General features: G+C 44.8%; 1 protein-coding gene across 4 annotated transcripts in view; it reads left to right on the forward strand.

Annotated features, from left to right (window-relative positions):
• Nucleotides 1-22,205, forward strand: part of FCHSD2 (FCH and double SH3 domains 2) — a 376,100-nt gene that overhangs the window by 114,587 nt on the left and 239,308 nt on the right. For all 4 annotated transcript variants that reach the window (XM_053385391.1, XM_053385392.1, XM_053385393.1 and 1 more), the window contains exons 11-12: nt 8,863-8,979; nt 16,476-16,580. In XM_053385391.1, the coding sequence (XP_053241366.1) occupies nt 8,863-8,979; nt 16,476-16,580 (222 nt within the window). The remainder of the gene's footprint in view (nt 1-8,862; nt 8,980-16,475; nt 16,581-22,205) is intronic.

Raw genomic sequence — 22,205 nt, forward strand, 5'->3', positions numbered from 1 at the left:
ATACTGAAGTTGACATAAAAGCAAGACAAGCCTTGTTTTGCTTTTCCAAAAACACGTGTCATAAAATTGGATCCAGGAAACTGATAGTGGGGTCCTTGTTTCTATCAGTCCACGTAGCCAATGTTTCATTTTTGGCCATTTTACTTTCCTACTAAATTTCATCCCGCAAGTCAGTCTTTGGATAATACTCAAAACCAGGAAATCTATATTTTTCTATTCGTTAACAATCCTTGAAGCAGGGGTAAAAACATGCAACTGTTATGCATTTTAGTCACTTCATTTCCATTTTGTGTTGGAGCTGTTCGACGCAAGTAGCTTTTTCATGGGATATGCATGATTATTTTCAATGGGCAAGCTGTGCAGTGAACATTATGGAGTAATCTGCTGACCTGAACTAAAATCAAGACTCTCCCCTCCCCCCCCCCCGATCAACGACTAATTTTCAATCAAATAAATAGTTCAACAGAACTTCGGTGCCTCTTCCGAGAGAGGTTTCAGTTGCTTAATTACAGAGCGGGGAGAGATAGGGGCATATGCAGTCTAACATTTATAGCTGTTCAACTGCTGTGCCATTTTTCTGCTTGGAATAATTCAGCATGTTTTCAGGGTGCAAGTGAGAAGCCTCTTGGGAGGGTTAGTAAAGTCGCCTACCCAGTATAACACCTTCAGCCACCGAACACATGTAAAAGGGGGTCAGTAATAGAGGCAGGTGACTCTCTTGCTTCCAACAGAGAGTTGTTGCTTATTTTACCATACAGCTTCTGATCCAGCTCCCTGTACAACAGCAAGCAGAAGGTGAAATTTCAACACACAGCCATTCTCGACTTGCCGGATTATCCCAATCACTTTGTACAGGGCAGGAGTATCCCCAGTTTACACTCCTACAAGATTATCCGCCAACATTTATATAGTGCTGGGACTCGGTAAAGAATTGAGAACCTGCCCTGGTCACGTGAATTACTGGCTATGGAACATTGGGTTCCCACCCAACCGTCGTGCTACCCTTTGCAGGAGGATGGTAGATCACGTTTGAATGTTGTGGTACAAAGCTACACAATCCAGGACAGGCTAAAGGAGAATCTGAGTGTTGTGATTAAAAAGGATAAGACTTTGTCTTGAGGCCGAGGTTGGGGAATTGGAGGGTGGAGGCATAGCAAATAACAGAAGACAGTGGGAAGAGCAATGGAGGGGAACAAAAATGGGCGAGATCAGAGGCTTAAAGGAGGTGGCTTGAACTTAGCAATGGGGTAAGTGGGGTTTGATCAAATTTTGTTAAAAGCAAATGGACTAAAATCAAATCCGAACCACAAAGCTGTCAACAGGCAAGGTAAACTTCTTAATCAGAAGTTTCCCCAAACTGCAGTGCACAGAGAACTTACTATCAAGCTCACTAATGCATAGATAAGCATATTTGCAACAGCATGGCAAAATATAGGAGGAAATTTGCTAGCTCTTTATGTTTCCTGATTGGAAATGGAGGCCCCTTCCTCAAACAGCATGTGATCCTGTGAGAAAATGCAATAAACAACTAAATCTACTGCCAAGATAATGGCCCCAAAGAGCTGAAACAATTTTTTTAAAAGCAGTTCTTTCCTGTTTTTGCCAAGTTGCTGCCTGTGACATTATATTCTGTACATTGGAGGTTGACTGTGTTAACCTTGGGGTATTGCAAAATTCACTCATGCCTGATTCATTCCAGCCAATATGCAGAGTGATGGTCAGTGCTGAAGTGTAGAATTCTAGCTGATACTAAATACTACAGGTTTTATTTATTTATTAAATTTATATCTCACCCTTCTTCTGAAAGGAACCCAGAACAGTGAACACCAAGTGATAAAGCGATAAGCACATATTTAAAGCACCTTAAAAGCAATCCCCATGCAGATTGGAAAAGATATTAGCTTAAAGCAGGCTTCCTCAACCTCGGCCCTTCAGATGTTTTGAGACTACAGTTCCCAGCATCCCTGACCACTGATCCTGCTAGCTAGGGATCATGGGAGTTGTAGGCCAAAAACATCTGAAGGGCTGAGTTTGAGGAAATCTGCCTTAAAGGCTTGCTGAAAAAGGTGTTCAGTAGGCTGCAAGTCTGCTTGGAGTGGTGGATCAGAATCCACATATTATTTCACATTCTGACCTAAAGCTGGGTCACACCAATGGCACCCCACAATTTTTTGGTGTTTTGTTTTTTTAAGCAAGGGGGTGAAAGGGCTAAGGAAATAAAACATGCAGAAAGAAAGACGAGTACAAAGAAACAAACGGTGAATGTGTAGGTTAATTTCTTCTTGCAGATACTGTGGGACCCCAGGTCTGAAACGGCTGAAAACTATATCACTCTCACCCTTTGAGAAAACCTGCCGCAAATGAAAAACAGGACTGTAAAGTGAGAGCCATTCTTCTCTCCGAACTTCCTTTAGGGTTTTCCGAAACTCCTGGGAAGGCGGTGAATAGATAAGGCAGAACAAAAATAGTATTATTAGGAAAGTTGGGTATTTGTGCAAGGGCATGAGTCACTTCATTCTGTGGGACCCAACAGGCTTCTGAACACCCCCATTTAGAAAGTGAACTTTTTTTCTTCTCCTCCTCTTTGCAGTCTTCCTTAGACAATCAAGGAGTCTGTAGTTATGTGCCAAGAGCCTTTCAAAGATGCTTCTCTCCCCATTCCCGCACCCCGCCTCGGAACTGGGGATGCTTTAACAGGAACCTTTCTTCTGCTTCTATTTAAACATCTGCGCGTTGCATGTGAGAAGTGCTAGATTCTAACACAGCTGCTGTGGTAGTTGGCTTGTCTGCACAGAACGAGGAATTGTTGGGAGCCTTTGTGCAAGTTTTCACACTGCATGTGAGCGCTATTTACAGAAGAATACATTATCCCGCAGTGCCTTTCGAGACTCCTCTAAAGTAAAAACGGTACAGCGAGTAGTCCTGCAACTAAAGTAAAAATAAAATAAGCCACAATAAATCTAGACTGAAAACGAGAAAGAGGGGCATCAGGGTGGTAAATTCAACTGTGCCTTTTTAAAAGGCAGAAGTCTGTGAACCCTAAATCGTGCATATTCTCCTGCTCTCAGTGGTTGGGCCCTATAGTGGTGAGCTGTAGAAACCTCACCCCATGTCTGTCCAAAGCAATGACTGAGTTGTTTTGTTGCACTTTGTGTATGGTAGCTGGCATGCAATAAATGCTCATTTCTGTTGGGAGTTTTCTGATTTTTACAATGATCAGCTAGGCATTCCCTTTGCAGCTCTAATGAGAGCCTAGCATGTTGCTGGTTTTTTTAGACTTTGAGCCGTTCCTCTCTCAGACTCCTCACCATTTATGAGAAAATAGGTGAGAAATCAGGTTTTCTCCTGAATAAGCAGTCAAGCTTGCAACCCTGTCCATCAATACATACTTGACCCAGTCTTTCTGCCTTTCTGTAAGGCAGGTGCTGTGCTTCTGATGGGGAACAGAGTCTAGAGATTCTGAAATACAGTGGTACCTCGCAAGACGAATGCCTCGCAAGACGAAAAACGCGCAAGACGAAAGAGTTTTCCGTTTTTTGAGTCGTTCCGCAAGACGAATTTCCCTATGGGCTTGCTTCGCAAGACGAAACGTCTTGCGAGTTCTTGTGAGTTTGTTTCCTTTTTCTTAAAGCCGCTAATAGCCGCTAAGCCGCTAATAGCCGTGCTTCGCAAGACGAAAAAACCGCAAGACGAAGAGACTCGCGGAATGGATTAATTTTGTCTTGCGAGGCACCACTGTACAGGCTGTGGGCTGGTTCTCAAAGACAGAAGTTGAGGTTGGGCTGAGCAACTTTGGACTGGTGGAATGCTCTTCTGTGTGCGCGCGCGCACACACACACACACACACACACAAATAAATAAATAAATAAAATCTATGCAAATAGGAAAGTAGCTTGATAGGGGAATGGCTTGGCTAACATAAGAACATAGGGAGAGCCTGCTGTATCAGGCCAATGGCCCAGTGTAGTCCAGCATCCTGTTCTCACATTAGCCAACTAGATGCCTGTGGGAAACAAGGGAGAAGACTATTGGCAAAACCTATTGGTGTTTCGCAACTTTCCGACTAGTTGCAGGACCTTAGCCAGACCTAGCAGAGTAATGCAGAATCCACAGAAGCAATTGGCAACTTGGCTACAGACAGGATAGACAAAGCAGGAATCAGGAACTTGTAGTTAGGTGTTTATTATATACAGTGGACTATTTACAGGAACAGAACAGAACACGGATCTTTAGCTAACTCTCTCATACACGACTCACAGCTCTCAACCTCCAACTCCTACACTCAAACTCGTACTACTGAACTAACACATTCCAGTTAGTAGGCCGTTAATCATCACTCCCTTGAGAGAGCTTGACCAATCATGGAGCTGTCTCCATGCCTCTGTATCACCAGGCAGACTCACTCCTCCACATTGCCTTGGCTGTCTGCCAAACCCTAATTGACTCTGTGTGAGTAGCTGCACGTATTCAGATTCCCAACAAAGACCACCATCATTTTGGTGGCCCTTTTCTGAGCTTTTTACAACTCCACAATATTATTTTTGAGATGAGACGACCAGAACTATACCCAAATGCAGTTGCACCATAGATTATAAATTGTGATATTGGCAGTTTTATTATTATTGAGGAGCGTTTCATTATGCAACCCTGACAAAGGCCCAGTTACTATTTGTAAGTTCTACACAATTGCCTGTAGTTCTTTGAACTAATCTGTTTGAGAATCAGTGTGTTAGTTACTAACCTGGCTGGTAGTTGTCAGCTTGCAGTGGGTTCAGAGGCCAGCTGGCTAGCCCTAGCTGGGTCGTCTCCTTCCAGCCGTCCCGCTGCGAAGACCCATCAGCCTCTGCTCCGACGTAAATCAGCAACCCAGGCTTCAAAGCCAGGGCACACTATATTAGCAGAGCAAACTGCACACACAAAATAGGCGTGAGGCTTGTGGAAGTATACTACAACTACGAATTTATTAATCATAAATCAGGACAAAGAAACATGTCGTCTCTCTCTTTGTCTTCTCGGCAAAAGAATCAAAAGCAAAAGCTATACACACAACGGAAGTTCGCCGCAAACTGTGCTGGAATGTAAACAGACATGTGACATGTAATAATCCCATGTTTGCTCCTTAAGGTGGAATGGAATTTTCCAACAGTTTTGTCAAGCAGCCAAGCTGGTCTTTGGCTGAAGATGCTGTTAATGTTCATATCTGGGATCCCTAAACAGCATCTCACATTACGTTATAATGTCGTGGTCCCCAGTTTAGATTCTACTTTAGTGCTCCAGGCACAATTTCTGGCTTCCCTTGTTGCTGTTTGAGCAAACCATGCCGTTTTTTGGCATCACTTCCTATCTCATGACGCCTGTCCATTCCCCTGCCTCCTTTTTTGATAGACAGTTATTCTACCACTTCTTAGGAGTAACACTCTTTTCAGGTAGGGTTCATCTGGCTAGATGGTTGTGCCACGGGATGGCTGATATTGTGCCATTTTGTGTAGGTTGGTGCTCTCTTTTGCTTTCAAAGGCTGAAGGGTTTTTCAGAGCGCTTTCGCTGCAAGTCTCAAGGCAGAAAGTGAATCTATAATTAGCTCCGCTTTTTGGACTGTTGTTTGTCCTTCCGGGCCAAAATGGGGAAGGGTTTGTTTTCTTCCTCCTGGATGGAGTTGGAACTAAGATCCCGTAATAAACATTGGCACCATCTCAGCAAATACACATCCTGCTGGAATTCAGTTAGCGTGGCTGAAGCCTACATGAGCTTTAGCCCACGCAAAAAAAGAGGGGCATTTCAAGAACTGTTGGAATTCTTCCGTCCAGCAGGCCACAGCTGAATAACAATGGAATAGACCATTATGTGTCCTGTGTTTCGAGGCAGAAACACGTTGTTCCTAGCAAGTGAGCTGGCACAACATACCAGATTAGGCCATACCCACCAAAGTTTTCCCTGGAGCTGGAGAAATTTTCCTCATGGTGCACAAGACATGCGATTGGTTGGTTGAAATAAATGGTCCAGCAAAATCTATAATCTTACAGAATAATAGGATTGATGAGCAAATCATGCAATTTTCTTGGTGGGACACTGCAAATAACCCAAGAATCTTACGGCGCTGGACCAATGTGTTGGCATTATGGCAACTGAATACCGTCCATTCCAGCAGAAACAACCAGCACAGCTACCCTTCAGGAAATGTATTGGCATGGTTTCTATTTTATTTCAGAGACAAGCCATATTTTCTTTGGCAGCTGACACTCAAAAGTGGCACATATCCTTTGTCGGCATCCGTCTGTCTTAAGAGTGTGCCTCTTAAGTGACAGCACTGAACTAGATGAACCCAAAGGTCTGACTTATGGCTTCCTATGTAGGTGGTGAGAGAACTGAAGTCTTCTACAGTCTGGCCCCTTCTCCTTGTGCCCTCCATCTTTCCCAACATGAGGGTCTTTTCTAGGAAGTCTTCTCTTCTCATGAGGTGGCCAAAGTATTGGAGCCTCAGCTTCACGATCTGTCCTTCCAGTGAGCACTCAGGGCTGATTTCCCTAAGAATGGATAGGTTTGATCATCTTGCAGTCCATGGGACTCTCAAGAGTCTCCTCCAGCACCAGAATTCAAAAGTATCCATTCTTCGGTGATCCATGGACAAAGACAACAGGTATAAAACATTAAGAAAAATTAATTAGTGGAACAACAGGGACACTAGTTGAAAGTCACCAGAAATGCCCAAACTACCCTAGTGATGCAATGGGTCCATGTGTCTGGCCGTTAACCAGAAGGGTGGTAGTTCAAGCCCACCCAGGGATGGCTGTGGGCTGGATTACTTCATTGCAGGGGATTGTACTAGATGACCCTCCTCCAACTCTGCAATCCTATGATTCTATCAATTTAGTTCTGAGACCTTTTTTTTTTTTTTAAGGAATAAAAATATCTGCCTGGTACTGAAAATATAAAAAGGTATCCCAAGCAAGCCTCCCTGGCCAGGAGTGGGGGGGGGAGAGAGATCCACAGGTGTGGGAAATGTCTGCTCCCCAGCTGCTATCCTCCTTGCTTCCTGCTACTGGGGCACCTTGCGGGAGGGCATCATCCGACAGCATCTGTTGCTTAGGGGAGAGTTAGGGGATTTCTTATAGAACCTTTAAAGAGGAGACTAGAGCCATTCGTAAGTGTAGTTTGAAGGATTAGGTTTTTTCCCAATAGACGTAAAAGTCCCTACTCACGGGGAAGGAGGTAATGGGCACAATCTTCCTGATGAAAGAGAAGGGAGGAAGCCAGCAACCGTTACAGTGGGGAGGATTGCCTTGAGAGCACTACATGTGAAAAGGATCTGGCTTGAGAGCACTACATGTGAAAAGGATCTAGGAGTCTTGGTTGACCACAAACTTGACATGAGCCAACAGTGTGACGCGGCAGCTAAAAAAGCCAATGCAATTCTGGGCTGCATCAATAGGAGTATAGCATCTAGATCAAGGGAAGTAATAGTGCCACTGTATTCTGCTCTGGTCAGACCTCACCTGGAGTACTGTGTCCAGTTCTGGGCGCCACAGTTCAAGAAGGACATTGAGAAACTGGAACGTGTCCAGAGGAGGGCAACCAAAATGGTCAAAGGCCTGGAAACGATGCCTTATGAGGAACGGCTAAGGGAGCTGGGCATGTTTGGCCTGGAGAAGAGGAGGTTAAGGGGTGATATGATAGCCATGTTCAAATATATAAAAGGATGTCACATAGAGGAGGGAGAAAGGTTGTTTTCTGCTGCTCCAGAGAAGCGGACACGGAGCAATGGTTCCAAACTACAAGAAAGAAGATTCCACCTAAACATTAGGAAGAACTTCCTGACAGTAAGAGCTGTTTGACAGTGGAATTTGCTGCCAAGGAGTGTGGTGGAGTCTCCTTCTTTGGAGGTCTTTAAGCAGAGGCTTGACAACCATATGTCAGGAGTGCTCTGATGGTGTTTCCTGCTTGGCAGGGGGTTGGACTCGATGGCCCTTGTGGTCTCTTCCAACTCTATGATTCTATGATTCCCCTCACCCCCAACTTCTGGACCGCTTGTACTTTATATGGTTCTTTGGACGATTGGGACCTTTTCCGTTCTGGGACGTCCAGGAGCTCAGGGTTGAATGCATATCCCTTTATCATCCAGCCCACCCCGAACACCCCTGCTGTCGGCTTTTGCAAAACATGGTTGTCCCCTCATAGGACCGTTGCCTGTGATGCGAGAACCATCCTGTAATGGTGCAAGTAAAGCATTGCATGCGCTTGTCAGCTGCTGGTAATTTCTGGGGTGGGAGTGTGGATCAATACCTTGCTTTTGCCTCGATTAAATGCATGGGCTAGTTTGGTAAGTATTCAGCGTCTTTGTGAAATCATTTTTTGTTCATGTGTTCACCAATCTCGTGAAAGCTTATGAAACATTGGGAAACGCAATGCAGAATAAAGTTTAGATCTCAGTTAGATCTTAGCCCCCAAATTCCCTCTTTGCCTGAGGCACTTTATCTGCTCTTTGTTTGGTTCCTCTGCTTCAGAAATTTATCGTATTAAAGATAATTCATTTTCACTTTACAGCAGCCTCTTTTTTTAAAAAAAGAAAACAACCCGATCTTGCTTTTGAAAAGCATTAAAGAGCAAATTACACTGGTTTCAGTTTTTTTCATTTCCCCCATGACAAAACTCATGGACAGACAGCAGGGCTTTTTCTGTGTTTGAAATTTGCTTGTTATGTTCAGCTTCATATAACAAGAATCTGGGAAAAGCCCTTTTGCGAAGTCTTGTAAGTGAGTTAAATAACATTTTTCGGATTGCTACATAAACGAGGATGTCACAGGTGGGAAGGCCAGGCCTAGAAAATCCCCTCACTCACTTTCCTTTCTTGTATGTGTGTGTTTCAGAGTCGACAACTGGAATCTGAGACCGGAACAACAGAAGAGCACAGTCTGAACAAGGAAGCCCGAAAATGGGCGACGCGTGTGGCGAGAGAGCACAAAAACATTATTCACAGTCAACGGGTGGGTTGAAAACAAATAAGATTATTGGCGGCTTCTTGCCTGTCCTGTTCATCCAGCCACTTTGGTGAAGGATTACACCACTCATATTCCATTTCACAGCATCTGTCATTCCATGAGGAAAGGAAACAGCTTCCTTGGTATACCGTATTTTTCGCTCCATAAGGCGCACCGGACCATAGGGCGCACCTAGTTTTTAGAGGGGGAAATTAAGGGGAAAAAAATCTTATTTCCCCCCCAGCCTGTCCTCTTCTCCCAGAGCTCCTCTTTAGCCGCGCGCAACCTCTCCCTGCCGGAGGGGTTGCGCGCGGCTATGGCACAAGCCAAGACAGTGAGCGGGATGGATCCTGCTCACTGTTTTGGCTTCCTCTTTAGCTGCACGCAACCTCTCCAACTGGGAGAGGCTGTGCGGGGCTAAAGAAGCCATAGCCACCTGCAGCCTCTCCCTGCCAGAGGGGCTGCACGCGGCTATCCCTGAAGCCTTCTGAGCGCAGCACAAGTTCCCGCTCTGCTCCTCAGGCTTCGGGTTCCTTTTGCTGAAGCTGGGAGAGCAAGACTCTCCTGGCTTCAGCGAAAGGAACCTGAAGCCTCCAGAACGCAGCGGGAACTCACGCTGCACTCCGAAGGCTTCAGGCGGCTATCCCTGAAGCCTGGAGAATGAGAGGGGTCGGTGCGCACCGACGCATCTCGCTGTCCAGGCTTCAACAAAAGCAACGCAAAGCCTCCGGAGCGCGGAGGGAGTGCTCCCTCTGTGTTTCGGAGGCTTCGCGTTGCTATCGCTGAAGCCAAGGAGCCTGCATTTGCTCCATAGGACGCACACGCATTTCCCCTTAATTTTTGGAGGGGAAAAAGTGTGTCCTATAGAGCGAAAAATACGGTATATATTCCATCCTATGGCATCCCATGTAACTCTGGCTTTGGCCTTGTTTGCACTGAGTTCTTTGTTCCACATTGTCCCAGTAGATCACCTTGTTCTTCAAAGTGCTTTAACTGGGATGTGTGATAATTAACAGATGATAATTACTCTCAGTCATGTTGGCCATGTTTTAAAGGGGCTTGCCTTTGCCAGAGTTGTCTCGTTTGTTTATTAGTTGTGTGCTGCCACACTACGCTGCAACGTTACCTTGCCAAGATGTTTCGTTTTTAAAAGCAGTCCAAATTAAGAGGTCTCTGGTTCATTTGCAAATCTATGTCCTTGTCAGCTCGCACCAGGAAGGCCTATATGACATTTGGGATTGTGAGAGGCGGTTCTCCTTTTGATTTTTCAAGCCCCTAATTTGTGTAGCTTCCAAGTAGCTTCAGGAAACATTACGTGGCACTACCTGTATGAGAAAAAAAGGTAGTTCTCTAAATTTGCAAAGCAGTAGCTTTATACTGGTATAAATCTCAATTCTGTTCGGACTCAGTTATACTTGTATGTGTTGTTGCACACACATTTGTTTTAAAAACAAACCTACAAGGTTTGGTTTTTATGTAAGCCAGATAACATGGGTAAAAACTTGTACTGAGATGACAGAGAATTGGAAACAAATAAATGCTTCCCTCAATGTACTGTCATCTTCTATGTCTTCCTTCAGTTGTCCCTTACCTTACAAGTCTGTCATTTAAAATAATCCTTATTTATTTTACAAAATTTATTTTAACGGCTTGCGTACTGCTCACTCAAAGACCCCGTAAGCCACCAACAATAAGAGAGCAATACACATCGCAAATAATCGACCCAGGTGCTCTCATGTGTTGAGTTTCTGTTAATTGGTTCTCATGGGAAACTTACAGATTCTGGCTTCACACAATTAACTCAAGGCAGTGTCAATTTACTCTTGGCAGAAAGCCAAGGTCAGCTTGACCTAGAAACTACTTACTCTGATTGGTTAACGACCAGCACTCAACTCTGTTATCTAGGGATTGCTAGGACAGTGAGGTGTGTGGGGTGTGTTAGGAGTAGGAGTGCTGTGTATGGTTAAGAGAGAGAGAGAGAAAGAAAGGATTTATTTTGCTTTGTTTTGTATGCAGAAACTCTGCTGGTTTTATTTTTCCTTTTAATAAATCCTGTAAATAGTTATTCTGAGTCTAGCTGACTAGTCATTTCCACCTCAACTAGCTTCTTCGCTGTGCAGGAAAACTCTGCTACGTTTGGGCTAAAGCCATTAGAGCTATGCCTGACACTTCAAAGTTCCATGAGGTTATGGGTATCGTGCTGCCAGCCTGAGTTGTGGTGGTGTCAGCATCAACGGCGTTGGTTCCAGTAGTTCCAGAAGTTGTTGTTCCTGTTGGTGCAGCAGATGGACACTGGCTGGTTCCTGACTGTGGTGAGCTGGTGACGCAGCGGACACAAGGACAACAGCTGCAGCGTGTGAGTGCTGGGTGCTGTGGTTCCTGTTTTCTCTCTCGGTGGTTGTGAGTAGCTGGTTCCGGGTTCCAGGGACATCGCTCTCAAGATGGCCTCACAACCAGTTCAGATGGCTTTTGAGCGTCTGAATGACTCCAATTACTTGCTGTGGTCGGAACGCATGCAGGCAGTGCTGCAGAGGGATCGTCTCTGGCAAGTGGTGAGTAAGTTTCCTGTGAAGCCTGATGATGAAGACCTCGATAAAGACCAAAGAGCAAGGGCTACAATTGTCTTGGGGCTGGAAGATTCCCAGTTGCCGTATGTGAGGGGAATCAAGACAGCTAGAGGTGTGTGGCAAGCACTTAAAGAACTCCATGTGCGTGAGACAGCGGTTTCCAAGCTGTTCATTCGCAAGGCATTGTACAAGGCAATGTTACAGCCTGGGGTTACAATGCAGGAACACCTACACAGTTTACAGTTAAAGTTTGCTGCGCTACAGGAAAGAGACTGTGCATTAGACCAGCAGGAGAAGGTGGCTATTATTTTGAGTTCTCTCCCGGAAAGCTGGGATAATTTAGTTTTGTCTCTAGAAGGCATACAGGAGCGTGATTTATCAATCAGTTACGTTACTGGGCGTTTGATTGAAGAGTGGCAGAAGAGGCAAGAAAGGTCGTTGGCTGCAGAGGCTTCTACAGGCGGGCGGTTTGGAAGGAGTTCTCATGCCGTGCCAGGGGTGAAGCAAAAGCAGCGTACCAGTGAGGAGTCAGCGTTTGCTGTTAGGCGTTGTTTTCGATGTGGGTCTTCAGCGCATCTAAAACGACAATGTCCTGAGTTGGTCAAGTCTCAGTGGCCAGTGCAGGAGCAGAGACGAGATCAGCAGCAGCGGAAAAAGAAGTTCTTCAAACAAAAACAGTCGGCTCAACTGGTGACCGCCGAGGTCAAGATTGCTGATGAGAAACAAGCTGTCTGGGTGGTCGATTCGGGAGCGTCTCGGCACATCGTAAATTCAGATGAATTGTTTGTTTCCAAGAACTCAGCACAGCGCAGCCAGGTGGCTCTAGCAGACGGAAGTACTTCCGAAGTGATTTCGGGGGGTGCAGTTTTTGTTCCTTGTCTTCGTGAATGCCTGCAAAATGTACTTTGTGTGCCTTCATTAAGGAGCAATCTGATGTCTGTAGATTGTTTGCTAAAAGCTGGGTTTAAAGTGTATTTTGAAGGAGACAGTTGCATTATTAAGAAGGCTGGTGAGATTTTAGGCACTGCTAAGTCAGAGGGAGGCTTGTTTTGGCTTAAAGCAGGATCTCAAGTTGCAGCAGTAGTCAGTAAATCTCAGCCTGCAGTGAATAACAAAGCTATACATGACAACTGTGTGCACTTATTGCATAGGAAAATGGGGCATGCTGGCTGGAAAAGTGTACTAAAAATGTCTGAATTGGCTGATGGGGGTAATTTAAAGAGTTGTAACAAGTACCTTGATTGCAATGTTTGTAAAAAGGTTAAAACCCACAGAGTCTCTTACCCCAGAAGTGACAGAGTTAGTGAGTCACCGCTACAGCTGGTTCACATGGACGTAATTGGTCCATTTGCTGTAAGCAGGGGTGGATCGCGTTTTTCATTAACAATTGTGGATGACGCCACGCGTTATTCTTGGGTTTTTCCCATGAAGAATAAGGGTGACGTGTTCACTAAGTTTAAAGGCTGGGTGCCATCTGTGGAAAGATTTCTGTCCACTAAACTCAGAAGGATTCAGACAGACAGAGGTGGCGAATTTATGTCAAATGCTTTTAGAGATTGGTTACAAAAGCGTGGCATTGGGCATAGAAAAACGAACGCTTTTTCCCCAGAGGAGAATGGCGTTGCCGAGCGAAAAAACAGATCTTTACAAGACATGATGTTTGCCATGCTTGATGATGCTGATTTGCCCATGTCTTATTGGGGGGAGAGCATGCTCACCACGTGTTATCTCCAAAATAGGCTCTTTCATCAAACAATAGGTACAACTCCGTACTTTAAATTGTTTCAGAAAAAACCCAAAATTGACCATTTGCATGTGTTTGGATCAAAAGCCTGGGTGTTAATTCCAAAACAAATGAGGAAGAAGGGAGATCCTAAGACCAAACAGTTAGTGTTTGTGGGTTACCAGGAGCTGGGAAAAGGTTTCCGCTTTGCTGAAGGGACAAATGGCATTGTGATCTCCAGGAATGCCAGTTTTTGTGAACATAGTGGCTGGGAGAGACTACATGCCAATACTGAGGTTTGGTTTGAACCTTCCCAGGAGCTTCATGACTCTGAAGGTAAACATAGAGAATCAGAGTCTGAGGGGGAGGAAAGTTCAGATAAGAGCTCTCAAGAAAGTGGAATTAGCCAGAGACCATTTGCTAAGCAACAAAAGAGAGGTCGTAGTTCTGAGGAGGAAAGTGGGTCAGAAGAAAAATTTTCTCCCAGAAGATCTAAAAGACAAAACAAAGGAGTGCCTCCAGTGCGTTTTTCTCCAGATACTGCAAATGTGTTTAGTGTAATTGCAGAGCCCAAGAGTTTTCAGGAGGTTTTAAAGTTACCAAAAGAGGAGGCAGAGCTCTGGAAGCAGGCAATGGAGGAAGAGATGTCCTCTCTGAATGAGCACAAGGTCTTTACACCAGTAGCAGCGCCTGAGGGGGCAAAGACTTAGGCCCGGTTAGGACATATCTAGGGTTGGAAGTGTGCTGGGCCCAAGATGGCAGCTGCCTAATTAGTCAGCAGAACAAAGTTAAACAACTACTGACTACATACAGGATGCAGGATTGCAAAGGGGCAGTGGTGCCTATGGATCCAGGTTTCATAAAAACACTTCATATAGATGAGAGTCCTGAATTTGAACATCCTGATGTATATCATTCTGTAATTGGAAGTTTATTGTATCTAGCACAGTGGTCCAGACCTGATATTAGCTATGCAGTAGGCATATTAAGTAGATTGGTCTCAAAACCCACACTAAATGCCTGGAAAGGGGTAAAACAAGTTCTGAGATACCTCAAACAGACAATTGGCTATATGTTACAATTAAATTCTTCAGAGGATGAAATGTTGAGTTGCTACTGTGATAGTGACTGGGGAAATTTGCCAGATAGAAAATCTGTCACAGGACTAGTCATAATGGTCGGTGGAGCTTTAATCAGCTGGCGGTCACGCAAGCAAGACGTTGTAAGTGTGTCATCAACGGAATCAAAGTACGCCGCGTTGAGTGAATTGTGCAACGAGGTGATTTATTTCAAGCATTTGTTAACAGATTTAAATGTAAATTGTGGAGAACCAGTACAAGTTTACATTGATAATCAAGCTTGTATAACCTTAAGTAAAACAGAGGGTTTCAAATCGCGTTCCAAACATATCTCTGTAAAATACCACAATGTGCGTTGCTGTGTACAAGACAATGTAATCACCTGTACTTATGTATCAAGTGAAGAAAATGTAGCAGATGTGTTAACTAAACCATTGGCAAAGGTAAAGAACAAACGAATGTGCAAGGGTTTAGGTTTGCTGGAAAAATAATCTCCTACATAGGTGTATTTGATGTTAATTGTCCAGCAGAATCTGTGAGGGGGTGTTGAGTTTCTGTTAATTGGTTCTCATGGGAAACTTACAGATTCTGGCTTCACACAATTAACTCAAGGCAGTGTCAATTTACTCTTGGCAGAAAGCCAAGGTCAGCTTGACCTAGAAACTACTTACTCTGATTGGTTAACGACCAGCACTCAACTCTGTTATCTAGGGATTGCTAGGACAGTGAGGTGTGTGGGGTGTGTTAGGAGTAGGAGTGCTGTGTATGGTTAAGAGAGAGAGAGAGAGAAAGAAAGGATTTATTTTGCTTTGTTTTGTATGCAGAAACTCTGCTGGTTTTATTTTTCCTTTTAATAAATCCTGTAAATAGTTATTCTGAGTCTAGCTGACTAGTCATTTCCACCTCAACTAGCTTCTTCGCTGTGCAGGAAAACTCTGCTACGTTTGGGCTAAAGCCATTAGAGCTATGCCTGACACTTCAAAGTTCCATGATCATGCACTCTTTCCATAAATCCTTTACATTTACAGACATCTGCTTTTATATCTTCATGGTACTGGAACCACACCTCTTTTCCTGCATAACATTTCAGGCTGCACTTTTGTTAATTTTTGCTTGCATTTTGTTTGAGAAGCAAGCTGAGACACTGCCCATATCTAAGCAATTGTATTTGAGTGGAAATGTCCAGATCAAAGGGTTATATCCTTAATTCTCCTTTCCTCCCTCTTCTCCCCAAGAGGGTGGGCAGGGAAAATCTTGGTACTCTGTAGCATGGCTGTGACATTGCTGTTTAAATTTATAAACAAAGCCAGCTGAGTGAGACAGTTTCCAAGTTTTTTCCTTTCCTTTCCTTTCCTCCTGATCTCTTGGAAAGACACCAGAGAGTAGGGAAAGTACACAACCACTTGGAACGTCCACCCTTACAACATTAGAAATCGGAGCAAGCTCTGGCTCTTTTAGTTGTTTGTGCTGTGAGTTGGGGTTTACATAAAATACAAGCTCTGTTCAGTTCAACACGGGCAAAGGCACCGCTGTCTTAAGCAACCATGAGATGTGTGGACCTAGATCTGGGTTCAAATGTGAATGTGTAAAGTGAGCAGCATTAAGTCTGGTGAATAATAATAATAATAATAATAATAATAATAATAATGTTAGCCACTCTGTTATTATGTTAGCCACTCTGAGGCTGGGCTCAGAGTGGCTAACATCATAAAACAACACAATATGCATAAAAACAGACATCAATTAATTAAAATACCTCTTAAAATTTATTCAGACAAATTAAAATCTGGGCAGGTGGCAATTATCAGGTTGGAATTGAGAGTGGTTGATATTTGCCAGGACCAACTGTTTCCACTGATCATACAAGGACCTGTTGAGCGGGTTGGGGGCCTCCTTCGGGCTCGTTTTATACAAAGGAAAGTAAATCAAACTGCATAAGGGAGAGCAGCAAAGAATTCTCTTCTTCCCATTTGTGGCTGTTTGTAAATCAGGATGGAGGTCCGCCTGTTAAAGCCTTGCAAAGGGAGAGCTTCTGCGCGAGGTTTGAAGTGACGCTTCATTTCCCTTCCAGAAACAACAGTTCAATTAAAAACACACCAAATGTTTTCCCCCTCCCCTTCCTGTTTTTGGCAGACTCTGGAAGAATTAGAATGCCACGGGTCTGTGGTGTCTGAGCAGAGCCGAGCAGAACTGGAACAGAAGATAGATGAAGCTAGAGAGAACATCCGCAAAGCCGAGGTGAGAGGAATGTTAGCTCCAGCCTTATCTCTGATGGTGTGGGGCAGTGGCTCAGATTGCAGCAGCTAGTGGGTCGTCTTGCACCAGCGGTACATTATTATTTTTTTAGCAGTTTTCTCGTTGTGTGTGCAGCAGCTTAAAACATGCAAAAGGGTTCCTAAAATCTGTTTTAGATTGATAAAATGCAGAATAAACATGAGGCTATGAGGAGAGGAAATAGCTCTCTCCCCCCCAACCCCCCCCCCAAATCGGGCAGTGTTGTGTTAAGGGTATGGTCACTGATTCAAGACACCTGTTGGCAAAAACAAGAACTGATGCTGCCAGGTTTCTTGGCTGAATGGGCTGCAGTAATTAAAGCAGCCGAGGGGAGGACTCTAATTACGTCAGTGATGTCGACTCCCAGGTAGTTTTGACAACTCCTCCATCTCCAACTCCTTGAAAGATTCCATCAACGGTGCCTCCGAAATTTTTTACACATGCCTTGGGAAGACAGGCGAACTAATGCCAGTGTACTGGAAGAAGCAAAGATCACCAGTGTTGAAGCAATGGTTCTTCAACATCAACTTCATTGGACTGGTCATGTTGTGTGGATGCCTGATGATCATCTTCCAAAGCAACTACTCTATTTTGAACTTAAAAATGGAAAGCTTAATGCTGGTGGTCAACAAAAGAGGTTCAAAGACTCTCTCTAGGCAAATCTTTAAAAATGTAATATAAACACCGAGAACTGGGAAACACTGGCCTGCGAGCGCTCTAGTTGGAGAACAGCCTTTACCAAAGATGTCATGGGCTTTGAAGACACTCGAACTCAGGACGCAAGGGAGAAACATTCTAGGAGGAAGGCCCACTTGGCAAATCCACACCGTGGTCAACTCCCGCTCGGGAACCAATGTCCCCACTGTGGAAGGACGTGTGGATCCAGAATTGGCCTCCACAGTCACTTACGGACTCATTGTTAAAACCGTGTCTATGGAAGACAATCTTACTCGGCTACGAGTGATCGCCAAAGAAGAAGATTGGGTACAAATTGCTACTGGAAAGGAAACTTTTTTTTAAAAAAACTTCCCCATGCTTTACCACCTAACATTTATCTGAGTCGAGTTTGTGTCTTGCCAGTAACAGTTCTCTTTTAACTGATCCTCAGTCATGCTTCGCATGTGTCGTCCTCTTTGAAATCCTGCAGCTTTTGTCTGTGTGTGTGTTGCATCTCAGTGCCTGGGCCTATCTTTCAGCCTCCTGGTGTTGGCATATTTTTCGCTGCTAACTTTTCACCTCAGTGCCGACGTTTGCGTGGTTTTCAGCACATATTAATAGAGTCTAAAATTAACCTAGTCTGTTTTGGGGAGAAAATGAGGAAATCAATGAGAAAATGATTTCACACCTTCAGTAAGGCAAAGCAGCTGCTGCTGACATGTGCCTTAGTGCAGAAAACCTTTGTGAGGGAGGAGGAGAGTGCGAAAGTATTGAATGTCGACTTTTCCCCTCAAAAAAGAACGTAAGGGCCCTGCTTGGAACAGACCAAAGAATCTGGTTCCACATGCTGCCAGGAAGCCCACAAGCAGGTCAGAAAACAAGGGTTTCTTTTAACTCTTTTTGCAAATTGGTTGTGAGCTTCGTTGTTGTTGTTTTTTGTTGTCATCTGTTTGTCACGAGAAACAATGCAGTGCACCTCCAGGGGTGAAGTCAAACTACAGTGGTACCTCGGGTTAAGTACTTAATTCGTTCTGGAGCTCCGTTCTTAACCTGAAACTGTTCTTAACCTGAAGCACCACTTTAGCTAATGGGGCCTCCTGCTGCCGCTGTGCCGCGGCTGCACTATTTCTGTTCTTATCCTGAAGCAGAGTTCTTAACCCAAGGTAGTATTTCTAGGTTAGCGGAGTCTGTAACCTGAAGCATATGTAACCTGAAGCGTATGTAACCCAAGGTACCACTGTACTGGAGAATCACAGCGACTGCTGTGGCCGCAGAGACTGGTAGCTCCTAACTGTTGCCTCCTGCGTTGTTTTTGCTGCTTTAACAGCACGAAAGTGACCTCTCTGGAATTCAGGCCTGGGCAGTGTGTCTGGAGGTCCTGGGCTGCCCAGACAACAAGACCCACCTCTCTGCCCCACTGATGAGGTCCAAAGGAGAGCAGGACATTTGGCACCAGCTTGGCTGCAGGAGTTGCTGGAAGGAGGCGTTCAAGGCACCATCCAGCCATCTTAGGGACTCCACTCTGGATTTGTGTAGAGTTGACTCCTTAGCCTTTTCTTCTCCCAAAGATGTCCCATAAGGCAGCTGGTATGGGTTTACTCCCATAGCCTTTCTCAGGAATGGGTATAGCTGCAAGGCAGCAGAGGTTTAGCTTCAGAGTTTTCCTTCTCCTAGGTGGGCTTGCTTCCCAGGTGGATGAGCCCCATCTTCTCCACATTCCTCTCTATATCATGTGCAGAAACTGCCTTCTTGACTGTGGGACCCACTCTTGGTCTCATCCACTCAATCTGCCTGTCTTCACATACAGGGGAAGTCCCTAACTCACTGAGGGTTTGAGACCCTCACCTGGTTTAGCTGGTCAGTCGAAGCTGGGCTGTGGTCTTACCTCTCTTCAATACATTACAGTGATACCTCGGGTTACATACGCTTCAGGTTACAGACTCCGCTAACCCAGAAATAGTGCTTCAGGTTAAGAACTTTGCTTCAGGTTGAGAACAGAAATCGTGCTCCGGTGGCGTGGCAGCAGCTGGAGGCCCCATTAGCTAAAGTGGTGCTTCAGGTTAAGAACAGTTTCAGGTTAAGTATGGACCTCCGGAATGAATTAAGTACTTAACCCGAGGTACCACTGTACTGCTTTTTATCTTCCAGTGTAGATCATGGTTTCTGTGGCAGCCCCTTTTTGTTGCACGAGTTTTGGGAGTGTTTGCCTCCCATGTACAATGATAAAAATGCTGTGTGCTGGGTAAACCTTATTTGTGTTATAATAAATGGGTTTCCACCAAAGCTGTCATGGGTTACCTGCTAACTTGTGGAACAAGTAAATATTTGTAAGGGGAAATGGCTGGAAAAGTCCACTACAGCACTTGCAAAACAGCTGCTAGTAGCTGTTTATGGTTGGACTTTATTTCGTTTCTGCATAGTGCTGTTTTTCTGCATGGATCTGCTCAGACAAAATAATGAACTGTCCTGCTTTTTGTGAAGTACTTTGCTTCCCATAGTTTAATATTTAGGCGAATCCAGGCTTAACAGAATTTCAGGTGTTATTTTTCCGCTAGTAAATCATCTCCTAGGAATGTTCAACTGAGTCATGTTACTGGTCAATTATGTTCAGAGACGCACATGCCTAAAATTAGATGTCCAATCTCACCAAAGCCATAATACTGCTTTTATGAAATCTGTTTTTAAAACATTCCAAAGAGCCTTGCTGCATTAAGTAGCTAAAAATGAGGTGCTCACCTGTACATTGATGGGGGAGTGTTGCTTCGCAAAGCTTCTTTGATCAGAAGCTAAGGAGTAGCATAGGGTTAATTGACTTGGCTATGTTGATTTTTCGCTAAATTCATGAATATAATGACAGTTAGCATTTCCTGTGAATGGTGACCTTCACCAAACTGGGATACAAATTATAGCATCGATGCAAAAGTAACTAAACTAACATCACCCACCAGATTATAGAAGGCCTGGCAAAATCTTGCCTGGAGACTGCTTTTTAAAAAACAAACATCCCCTGTTGCTGCTTACGCATAAGTATATATTGTGCAACATTCACTTAGCAATCTTGTGTGTATCCGTATATTTTAATAAATCACTAAGTGCAGGAAGCCAGTTCATGGGTTTTTTTCCAGATAATCACTTCAAAAAACTGAAGAGCTCTGCTGTGCTGTTCTGTCCCTGCTCCGGCTTCTGGAAGTTATCCGTGTAGCTTTTGCAGACATCAGCATCTCTTTCCAGCTCTGGGAAACAATTTTCCCTCTCCTGAACATTTGCCATCGCATATCTGCCCCACAGCACTGCTGGAACAGGCCTTCAGCACCTATTTTGCTGTTTTGTGCTGATGTGCTGGAATAGACAATGGAATATTGTGTCCTAAGGACTTGAATCAGCTGGTGCAGTAGTTTTTAGCATTCACTTGCAATGCAGGGTTGGGTCAACCTGCAGTCCTCAGCCTAATTCCAAACGCAGCCTACAAGCGATTGGTTCAGGCTTGTGGCAGCAGCAGCAGCCTGTCCATCGCCCCACAGCTTGCTGGGCAGGAAGGTAGAGATGTGGAAAGACACGGGTGTGGGGACATACTGGCCACTGTGATCTGTGGCAGGTTACCCTCCAGGAAAGACCCTCTACAAAAGAAAGGTTGCTGATGTTGTCCTATTATCCTTAGTCTTTCCCACTGAAACCTCTGAGGAGACCCCAAACTGCAAGGAGCTTTGCTATATCAGGGGTTATGGAGTAGCAAGGTGAACAATAGATTTTATGAAAGCCCATTTGTGTAGGGAAAAAAGAGGCCACCTTATTGCAAGTCAGGTCAGTCCATCTAGCCCAGTGACAGGCAGTGACTCCCAAGGGTTTCAGGTGGGGGTCTTTTCCCAGCCCTGCTTAGAGATGCCTGGGATTAAACCTGGGACCTGCAGAGCAGGTGGTCGGCCACTGAGCTGCAGCCTCCCCACCATGACCAATCTTTTCCCACAAGGCGCAGCCGCTGTGGATTATTTGGGACAAATTCTGGCATTTGTGCAGAGCAAAGGCAAGCACTGCCAGTGCTCCAGGTGGATGGAGTGCAAGCCCAAGGAGAAGTAGTGGAATCTTCTGCAAAGTGCAGGGGAGCCCATGGAAAGTGCATTGGGGTTATTGGAAAGGACTGTAGCTCACTGGTAGAGGACACGCTTTATATGAAAAAGTCCTCAGGTTCAGTTTCCAGGTAGTTCTGGGGAATTCTGGTTCCTGAAACTCTGGAGAACTGCTGTCAACTAGTTCAGTTGACAGTACTGAACTAGATAAACCCAAAGGTCTGACTTCTGGCTTCCTATGTAGATGGTGTAAAAAGCAGAGACATCACCTTGCTGACAAAGGTCCGTATAGTTAAAGCTGTGGTTTTCCCAGTAGTGATGTATGGAAGTGAGAGCTGGACCGTAAAGAAGGCTGATTGCTGAAGAATTGATGCTTTTGAATTCTGGTGCTGGAGGAGACTCTTGAGAGTCCCGTGGACTGCAAGAAGATCAAACCTCTCCATTCTGAAGGAAATCAGCCCCGAGTGCTCACTGGAAGGACAGATCCTGAAGCTGAGGCTCCAATACTTTGGCCACCTCATGAGAAGAGAAGACACCCTGGAAAAGACCCTGGTGTTGGGAAAGATGGAGGGCACAAGGAGAAGGGGACGAGATAGTTGGACAGTGTTCTCAAAGCTACCAGCATGAGTTTGACCAAACTGCGGGTGGCCGTGGAAGACAGCAGTGCCTGGCATGCTCTGATCCTTGGGGTCACAAAGAGTCGGACATGACTAAATAACAACAAATGTAGATGGTGAGAGAACTGAAGTCTTCTACAGTCTTGCTCTAAGGAGGTGACAGAACTGACGGTAGCTCACTGTGACTTCTTTGCAAAGCATTTTGAGGATAAAGTTGCTTGCATCCACTGGGACCTTGGCTCCATTCTTTC

Source organism: Podarcis raffonei, chromosome 4 (assembly GCF_027172205.1).
Source record: "Podarcis raffonei isolate rPodRaf1 chromosome 4, rPodRaf1.pri, whole genome shotgun sequence".
Classification (NCBI taxonomy): Eukaryota; Metazoa; Chordata; class Lepidosauria; order Squamata; family Lacertidae; genus Podarcis; species Podarcis raffonei.